The sequence below is a fragment of the Phaethon lepturus genome, unplaced genomic scaffold (assembly GCF_000687285.1).
Source record: "Phaethon lepturus isolate BGI_N335 unplaced genomic scaffold, ASM68728v1 scaffold53294, whole genome shotgun sequence".
Classification (NCBI taxonomy): Eukaryota; Metazoa; Chordata; class Aves; order Phaethontiformes; family Phaethontidae; genus Phaethon; species Phaethon lepturus.
Window position 1 is genome coordinate 7872 of NW_010535088.1, and position 10105 is coordinate 17976.

General features: G+C 39.6%; 1 protein-coding gene across 1 annotated transcript in view; it reads left to right on the forward strand.

Annotated features, from left to right (window-relative positions):
• LOC104619710 (fibronectin type III domain-containing protein 3B-like) overlaps positions 1-8393 on the forward strand; it is a gene marked incomplete at both ends in the record, with an annotated part of 15564 nt that extends 7171 nt beyond the window's left edge. Inside the window, one exon of the mRNA XM_010285687.1 lies at positions 8181-8393. Coding sequence (XP_010283989.1) covers positions 8181-8393 — 213 coding nt within the window. The remainder of the gene's footprint in view (positions 1-8180) is intronic.
• Between the last annotated feature and the right edge of the window lie 1712 nt (positions 8394-10105).

A 10105-nucleotide genomic window follows, 5' to 3' on the forward strand; every position in this document is an offset into this window, starting at 1 on the left:
CAAACCCCCCCGCCCCCCCCCCCCCCCCCCCCCCCCCAAAAAAAAACTCAACCAAAAACACACAGACAAAAACCACAAAAAAAGACTGAAATAACTGACCTAGGGAGCATAGAAATCTGCAATAATCCCTTTTTGGAATGAATTGCAATAGTTGATGTTCAAATATTGTTTTCTCCTTCCCTTTTTCCTCTTTATCCTGTCCTTGCACTCTCTCTGATCTCTCCTTTTTAAGTTGCTCTGCTAAGGTAAGGTTACACTGGTAGGTAAATAAATTACAAAAATGGGAAATAACTAAAATTACAGTGCAACATATCATGTTTTCTCAGATACTTAGCAGTACTGTTCCAGGGGGTTTTATTATTAACTGTATTGATCCCTGTGAGGGGATAGCAATTTGCACACAATGAACTTTTATTTATATAGCTACAGCTATTTTTCATTTCTAACATATGGAGATTAATTAAAAGATAAAATGAATTTAAAAACTCTTTCTTTGTATTGCTTCAATGTCTAAATTTCTAAGTGACATTGCCAAAATTTTACTATTATTTTAATGTTCAGGCTGATTTTTTTTTTTTCCCTAACTGCTAATTGGAAAAAAAAAAAAAAAAAGGGTTCCATGCAGGCAATGAACAGCAATACAGCAGAAGATGTGACAAAAGAAATTCTATTTTAAGTACTGTTCTAATAAAAACTGAAATCTGATTGCACAGTTGTAAAATCAGACATGGCACAGACCTTCTGTAATATTTTTGTATTCAAAGTCACAATCCTACAGGTCTTGTAGAGTTTAAATGAAAAGTTCATTTCTCAAATTTTATCATGTTCCCAACAAAGAGAACTTCTTGTAGCAAGTATACAAATACATATACCAGAAGTTATTTAAAGTGAGGAACATACATTGCTTGCAGTGCCTACTACAGTGGTTCCTGATCTTTGGCTAGAATGTGTAAGTTTTAAAACCATGTAATAAAAAATAAAGATGTAGATTTATTTAAAATAATATATATATATATATATCCCTGTGGCAATCTGAAAAAAGAAGGTGAAATAAGAATTTGGTGATTCAGAACCCCCTCATTCCAGATCACTTGTATAAATCCATGTTCTTCAGTGGCTTGTAACGCTGTGATCCTTTTTGGCAAAGACAGTAATGCAGTATAAGCTTTTTCTTGTCTTCTGCTGTGTTTACTTAAAATCCTAGTTTTGTGGTCAATTTAAGCTAGCACTGCTGTCAAAGGAAGCCTCTTCTTCCCTCCTTGTGTTGTCCCCGCAAAGTGCTATCGCACCATTCCAGACTGGGAAAACTGGCCTTATTGAAAACTAGCCATATTTTTTCCCTTGTAGGTGGGTAGAGAGGAAGGTTCTAAGCTAGTTTAAGGTATTTGTGAAAATACTGCACGTGAGTAAAACTGCACAAGGGTTTGAGCCAATTCAGGTTGCTGTTGTCATGCCTCTGACCTCCCTTCATCTCCATGTTCTTCCATGTTTCTCAGTCTTCAGTCTTGCTGTGCCTTGCATCAGCACTGGTGCTTATGTGATCTTACTCTAAGACAGACCAGGGAACCAAACTGATTAAAGACTAATCAAAAAGCTAATAAAACTAATGAGAAGTTGAAGAGTTTGTCAACTGACTGGCTACCCTGCTGTCTGCATCATCTTTGGGCAGTCTTGTACTCCCTGGTTTCTCCTCATATGTTCAATCAAAAGTCAAAACAGCTGAAGCGTAATGAGAGCTTTCAGCAATACAGTCAAGACAACCACAACGGACCATCTAAATTCTTCACTGAAGTCTTCCTTCTTCAGTCTCTTTTTTGGCTGGTTCTTGGTTGCCTACAGCTACCTTTAGGGAAATGTCCTTGTCTTCAAAGCCTGGGAATGGAGATATGGAATGAAAGGATGAGCAGGACGTTACTGTTTTTTACAGTCATGCTGCAGTCTTGTCCATGAAGCTGTTACTCCTGCTGCCATGAAAAGTGTTGTTATAGTAAGATCATACTGGATTAATTTTTTTTTGCATTCTTCTTTTGTTACTTTTGTAAAGGCACCATATTAAATGACATATTTTCAGTCAGGGAGTCTGCTTGTCTCTGATTCAGATGCAAAGGCTAAAGCACAAGTATTAGCTGCAACTGTTCCACATATTGTAAGACTAAGTTCCTACCAAAAAAAAAAAATTACTGTGAAGAGCACAAACCAGTGGATGACTAATCAGAAGTAGTAATATATGAAAGCTTTTTAATAAAACAAGAGAAAGAAACCCCCAAATCTTGCATCTCAGGGAAGACAAGTAACTGCAGCTGAGTTGCAAAAGCAACTTCATCTATAGTTTGAAGTATTTTTCTACTAATAAAAATAGACAGGCCAAAGTGCTTTTCCTATCGATTGTGAATTATTTAATTGATTTCTTCTTCAAGCCTGTCTTGACACCTGTCTTTCATCAGGGAGTGTCTGTGCCCCGATAAATATATCCACAAGAAATACGTTTATCAAGCTCTATGCTAAAAGGTGGTGGGTTTTCACAGAATCACACACAATCACAGAATCATTAAGGTTGGAAAAGACCTTTAAGACCATCAAGTCCAACCGTCAACCCAACACCACCATGCCCGCTAACCCGTGTCCTGAAGTGCCACGTCTACACATTTTTTGAATACTTCCAATGGTGGTGACTCCACCACCTCCCTGGGCAGCCTGTTCCAATGCTTGACCGCTCTCTCAGTAAAGAAATTTCTCCTGATGTCCAGTCTAAACATCCCCTGGTGCAACTTGAGCCTGTTTCCTTTCGTTCTATTGCTGGTTACTTGGGAGAAGAGACCAACGCCCACCCTCCCGGTTTTAATCAGAAGAGTGTTTTCAAACATCACTGATCTCATTCTCTAAATTTGTTCACCAATGGTTTTTCTTTTCATGTCAGCTTTGTTTAACTCAACTAGCTCTTCTCTCTCTCAAGTGTTTATTCCCTGCTGTGTTTAAAAGCAATGAACGTGTTTTCTTCCAGGCCTTGTTTTTCCTAGACTAAACAAGCCAAACACTACTGGGTTTGAGACTCAGAACTTTGTCTCATGACAAAGCTTCAGCAGAATTTGATGTAAATCAGCAAAGGGTTTATATGTTTTAGTTGCAGTGGAATTTCACTGTCAATGTTTTTATTTGTGGGAACCCAAAATGGAAGGAAACATTGTTTTGCATAGCAGTGTGATTCTAATGACGTGTCTATGTGTGTCCACCCCGTTGGAATTGTTAGCTTAGGTCTGGCATTGCTCTGCTGCTTCAGCTTCTGTGTGAGAATGGCCATACATGAGCATCTCAGGTACACAGCGAGCAAACTCCGGGCTTTTTTCAGAGGCAGGCTCAAAGCTGACAAGTTTGGTTTCTGTGTCTCAGCAAATCCAGCCAGCGTGCCACAAGAAGGATTTGCATCCCAAAATACATTCAAGGCAGGAGGAACTGGGGCGTTCCTCTGCCGTGCTGCTCATGGCCAGCCTAGGGCTGATTTCAAGAGGACTTCTCCGGTGTCAGACACAGAGCAGCACTCCTGTTGCAAAAAGCAGATGCCTCGCAAAAGCACTCGCTAAGCTTCGTTGCTGGTGAGCAGCTGCAGAAATATGTCTGAGAGTTCTGCAGTCTTTCCGTTTTATTGACATAGCCGTGGAGCTCTGATTATAGGATAATAATACTTGGACTGTTTTTTTGTGAACTAATGTAACTAGAAGTGAGTTAATAAATATTCCACGATAACTAAATATTTGACAGTAATAGAAATACCACTCTGTTCCCAAGCTTTGCTCAATGCTTTCCGTAGTTAATTGTGCTGTGCTGTTGAGATACATCACTGCAAAACAACTTCCAATTTTTAGGAATGCTTATTTTCTTCTGAAGTTACATAGTTTACAGAAATACCTAGTAGCCTTATTAAATTTTAATAGCAGCACTTAATTTTAAATTGGCTTTGAATAAAAATCCTAGGCATTTTACATTTCTAAACTGTATCGAGGAAAAGATCTTCCAAGACGAAGACGGAAGAATGCACGTGGATGCTCAAGTTAGCAATGCTTAAGTGAGTTAAAAAACAAAATTTATGCTTCAGAGTGTAAAACTAACTCTTGTTCCAGGCCCAGAAGAGTGGAGTCTGAGTGGGGATCAGTGGGACTGGCTTGTCCTGGGAGCTGTGTATGGTTACTATCCATCACGTTAGGCTTCTGCTGAGGGTAGAGTATGCTGCTTCTCCTCCCTTCTGAAGTCCGTAGCATCTTAACTCCCACAGGTCTCCACAGGCACGTGTATTGCAACTGGTGGCATTCCACTTATGGGAACTAGCGAATCAAACTCTTCTCATGTCAGACTCTCAGATTAATTCAAAAGTAATTTTTTAGTTTGTTGGAATACTATACAAAGGATTTTGTGACCAATCTGAAAATAGCATCCTGTTTAGTATGTTTATTTTCCTGGGTCAAGAAGCTTGAAAGATAGAATGGTCTGTCAAAGATCTTTTCATGGTTTCTAAATTTGTCTAGTCTGATTTACTTTTTTCTAAATGTTTAAAAGATGCAGTGGGAAAATGTGAGAATTAATACAAATATTATTGGTCCAGGGTCTGCCGAATTAGGTACTATCCCTAAAAATAGTCTTCACATTTTCAAAAAACTTACTTACAAATTTTGTTTGTCAGGTTTTAAAACCACCTTTCCAAAACGGTGTTTGGGTTATTTTAACGTAGAAAACATTTAGTGAAAAAGTTGAAAGGAATTCAGCAAGTGGGTTTATTTGCAAGTTATTTCTACGTCTGTATATTCTTTCTATGTCTGCATGTCTGTATATTCTTTCTATTCTTTCTTTCATGTCCGTATATTCTTTCTACATTATTTCTACATGTTTGTATGCTGCTTTCACACAAAAATAAAGAACTGATTTTTCCATTATCAGTTCCGTAAGCAATAATTGGTTTCCACTTAATTGTGGAAGTTATTTTATCCACTGTGGCTGTGCCACCCAGCTGGAGGAGCTCAGACTGTCGCAGGCTGGGCCAGGAACATGAGAAAGCACCTGAGCTGGAGCAAAGGTGTTCTCCCACCACCATGTGCTCGCTCTCCTCCTCCCGATGGTCCTCCTTTCCCCTGTTCTTTTTCCCTTCTTCCTTCTCCCCTTCCCTGTGGACGTTTCCAAGGCTTAACATCCATTGAGGAGGCGCTGCTGTGGTTCAGAGGGAGGTGAGAGCTGGGTCTGGGTTGCGCTGCCATGTGCACAGAAAACCAAAACCAGTTGTTTGTGCGCATCTGACAGCTCAGGATCTGGGAATGACGGTAGTAATTTACAGAGAGTTTTATGGTGATGTAATCAGCAGGAAAAGGGTAGCCACATCCGGCTATATTGAGTCAAATAAATCAGTTCTTGCTTTCCCAGTATCATCACTGATCTGGAAAGGTGCCTGTCTGTGTTTTAAGGCTTAAGAGTTTCCATCAGTCTTACTGTGCTCCAAAGTCAGAAGTGCTGAGGGGACGTGTGCGTATTTGTGTGTGTCAGAAGGTTGGGAGCAAGAACGCTGTGCAGCAATGAAAGCAACAGCAAATGAGGGAAGAGGAAGAGACACGTTTTTACCTTGTGCAAATAGCTGGCAAAGGGAAGAGAAGTAAATGCAGCTGTATGTTTATGCACATATCTACAAAACATGTCTATGGGCTTCTGCTTAAGAAATGCAATGGTATTTGAGAGAGATTTGTTTCAATCTCTGCTTGTTTTCAAGTGTGGTAGCTGCCATTTGGACGTGAGTTAGTTACGATGCTTGAGGACAGGCGAGGCTTTGTTGTTACTGGGACTTTGGATAATACAAAATAAAACCAAAAAAAAGGCTAGAACGTGTTGCTGTGGTCAGTCTACAAAACAGTAGTAGCATTTTGTAATGTAGCTGCTACTGTTCATAGAATCATAGAATAGTTTGGGTTGGAAGGGACCTTTAAAGGTCATCTAGTCCAACCCACCTGCCATGAGCGGGGACATCTTCAGCTGGAGCAGGTTGCGCAGAGCCCCGTCCAACCTGATCTGGGATGTTTCCAAGAATGATGGATAATAACTTGCCAGAATCCAGTGAAAATTCAGGCAGTTTTTACGGCTGTCGTTTTTTTTACTGGAAAGGCCATTAAATATTAATGTAATGACTCTTCAATCTGAAGCAAACCAGTAACATGAAATAAGATCGATGTCTATATTAATTACATGTCTTAAGATACTAGAAAAGCCTTTGGTTCTTTTTATGTCAAATGCTTGTATGCAGCAGTTGGAAGAGCAGATCTTTCTTCATACCATCCACTCTTTGGGAGGAAGAGAGTGAAATCACCGTTGTATAGCATTGTAAGGTGGTCAGGATGCATTTCCTGAAACGAAAAGGAGGGTGAAAAGGAAAATGCAGCTCCATGCCAAGCAATACTTTACCCTTGTTAATGGCTAGGTCAATAAGCAAAGGTTTAACCACACATTTACACATGACTGTGTAAACACAGCGCATTCTTACAGTGTGCAATTACTTTAGCTGCCTAATCGGTAGATAAGGCTCTACTATTTTGCAATATGTTTATTAATCACTTAACTTTTTGTTCTTGAAATTGCAGAAAATACGGTGTTGTTTTTTTTAATGGGGAATATTGTTCTCTAGAGGATTTTTCCCTATTCCTTTAACTCTGCCTAATCTTTTTCTAATGGTAGAGCTAAATAGTTGCTGTTCAAAGCAAAGCAATTTTTCATATGTTGTTTATATGAACTTACATCACTTTGTGCACTTCAATTAAAGTAAGTAGCTATGCCAACCAAAGGCAGTTCTATTCATTTTCTGCTTTCTCTGAAGCAGGCAGTCGTAGGGGTGTACCAGTTTCTACTCTTCTCCCTTCTCCCCCTACCACCTTCCCCAGGGACTTCTGGCTTCTTGGTGGCTCATATTTTGAGAAGCAGCAGTAGAGAGTCTTTTCCCATGGGAAAATACTAGGCTGCTGTGCACAGGATTTCCAAAGTAAATGGCATCTGTCCAGCTATCTAAACTAGGCTGCACTATCTAAAAAAACTAATTAGTTTGCCCATCTTGTTTTGTCTTCACTTTGATTTAGCAAACTTCTGAAACCTTTCAGGCTCGTCTGTACCAATATTTCTATTTACACAGTCCTCAAAGCTCTTTCGAAATGTATATTTCACATTTCTGTTATGATGTTGTTGACGTTACTATGGTAAAAGACTACTACTCTTCACTCACGCCTATAAGCAGGTTCTCATGGTGCAAATTATTAAACTAAGGCTCAGACAGATAAGAGAGTGACCAAGTAGAAGCTAGGAGTCATTATCTTAAGAAAGAAACAGAATTTAGAAGACTGGCTCAGTCTTAAGAATATTTCCAAATGAAAATTTATGTGACTAGGTAGGTGGTCTGCTTATTGCTTCTTCTGAATGTCCTTAATGCGATTCAAATGGCTTGAGAGCTTTTGTGCATCTTGAGAGTGACTTGAGTCCAACTTTTATTTGATCTAATAGATAGTTCACTGACAGTTAATATTTCCACAGTTTGTGTAAGACATGTAGAAGGTTTGTGGATTTAACCTTCTCTGTTAAATCTCGATTTAACCTCTCTTCACAGTAGAGTTTCACGTACTTAAATATTGTGTTTTGCAAGACACTGCACACACTGAAATAATACTGTTCTTTGGTCTTCAGAGATGCTTTCCAACGTGGAGAAGGGTTTCCTGGCAGTGACACCGATGCTTTCACTTAATGATTTCACCCGAATTACTCCATGACCTTTGTTAGACAACCACAACACACTTCTGCATTTCATTTATTCATAGTTACACACTTCATGTTTTCCAGGTTGCAGTTCTGTTTGTGCCGCTGTCCCTTGTTCATGTGGTTAAAGGGACTGCCATCAGGTTTCGAGATTGCTTACCCAAATCTTGCCCCCTCTGCCTTACTGCGTTTCTTGGTGTCTTCACTGCGGCTCTTACAGTATAAACAGGATGATAATACTTGTTATGTTTACAGAGCCTTTCGTTTTGCCAAAGGAAAGCGCTGGTAGCTGGGAGCAGGCGCTCTGTTAGTGACAGAGCAGTCAGGTCCAGAAGGCTGTTTTGCTTCTTGAGACTTTTTTTTATACCACTTACATAAAGCACTTTATTTAACATTTACCTTTTTGTTGTTCGTTTTAGGATCAGGATCCAAGCTGTCAATGAAATTGGAGCTGGACCATTTAGCCACTTTATTAAAGCAAAAACCAGGCCATTACCACCCTTACCTCCTCGGTTAGAGTGTGCTGCAGCAGGTCCTCAGAGCCTGAAGCTGAAATGGGGAGATAGCAGTTCCAAGCTTCACACTACCGATGACATGGTCTATATCTTGCAGATAGAAGACAGAAATAAAAGGTAAGAGAGATGAATCTTTTCCTTGTGTTAATGGAAATGAACTCTGGTGCATCATAATGCAGTTGTGAGTCACGGTGAGAAAAATGTTGTTGTTTTCCTGATTACTTCATCCCTGCAAATATATACAAAATATTCTTTTAATAGGGATTCTGTGCCTGTGAGGCTAACAGAGCAAATTATGTAACAAAGCTGTTAAAGGTGTTACAGAACAACTTCAGCGCTGTACTGTTGAGATTTTAGCAAAACTCTAGCCCCTCTGCCAGTAAAAATTAATACCAAGTTTCATGGTCATAGTACTTTACCCTTTGGAATACAAAACAAGGATATTGCACCCAACAGTGCTGTGTGTATTAATAAAACAAATGGTTACAAAATGAGAGGTCTAGGAAAGGCAAAACTGAGCAGAAAAAGTTTTTTGGGGCAACATGATAGTCAGGATTTTACAGCTGTAAAATATGAGCTTGTCATCAAATTATTGTGTAGCTTCGTAGCTACACAATAATTATGAAATAAGGATGCAAAAGAGCTTATCCACCATGCTTCACTTCTTCCCTAAAATTTTCTTCCAAGCCACGATAGCTTTCGGTGTGCAAGAAACACAAAAATGAACATTAAAGAGTACTCAGCAAAAAGTATTTTCCCATGCAAACTTTGTATGGGAGGCTATGATAATGTAGCTCCAATGATGTGATGGGATATATTCAATAAAAAATGGGAAGGAGAGAAAGACAATATCAGTATTGCTTAACTGAGCTCTTCAATGAATAAATGTCATAGATGGCTCATAATTTACCAAGAAACACTCTCAACTAGTTTAATTAGATAAAATAACTGATATATCAAGTAGATAATCCTTAGAGACCTTCAATACAGATCATAATTTGGTGTAAATTGGCATGATTCCTTCAACTTAAATAGAGCTGTGCTGAGTTTATGCCAGCTGAAGATCTGGCCCAAAAGCTCTAATTGTAAGTAATAAAACCATCATGAATAATGCCTAAATACCTCCCACTACCTCAACTGTACTGATGCAGAGAGGGTACATGCGCCCCTGTAATACTGAGAGGTGTCCAATGAATATAAATGACCATCTGAAAGCCTGACTGATAAAAACAGTTTCTTCAGAGTGCAATGATGCTAGGCAGGAGCCCGTCACCTGCAGCAGCGTGTGATCAAGTCAGCTCTAAAGAAACATACAGCAGGCTGCTTCTGTTTGCTTTCATGTAGCACTGCAGGTAGGATGGTGAAGAACTGTAAATTGGTTTAAACCTGTTTTTATGTTGGAGAAAATAGTAAGTTTCCTTGTCGGAATAAAATACGTTACGTTACCTGGTAGCAGAGGAGGAAAGCTTTTTCCCCTTTGTTTTTGCATAAGGGCTTTAGCATCATCCTTTGCTTTTGCATAAACTTTTCCCACTGCAAATGGACTCTCAAGAGCTCTTAAGTAGGAGGAATTTGAACTTACTACCCTGCTAGGTCTTCTTAGCTTTAAATTTGTCTAATCCACACGAGCTCCCAAAGATGCTCCCTTCAGTGACAGGGAAGAACGCTGAAAGGAACAGGAAAGCACACCTGATCAGCACATGGCTCAGGGGCTGGTGCCGTCGTCAGAATTTTGGGTTTTTTGACCACGGGGCGGTTTACGCGGCACCTTGCCTCCTGGCAGCAGATGGAGTGCAACTGACGCCAAGGGGCAAAAGGATCCTTGCTCA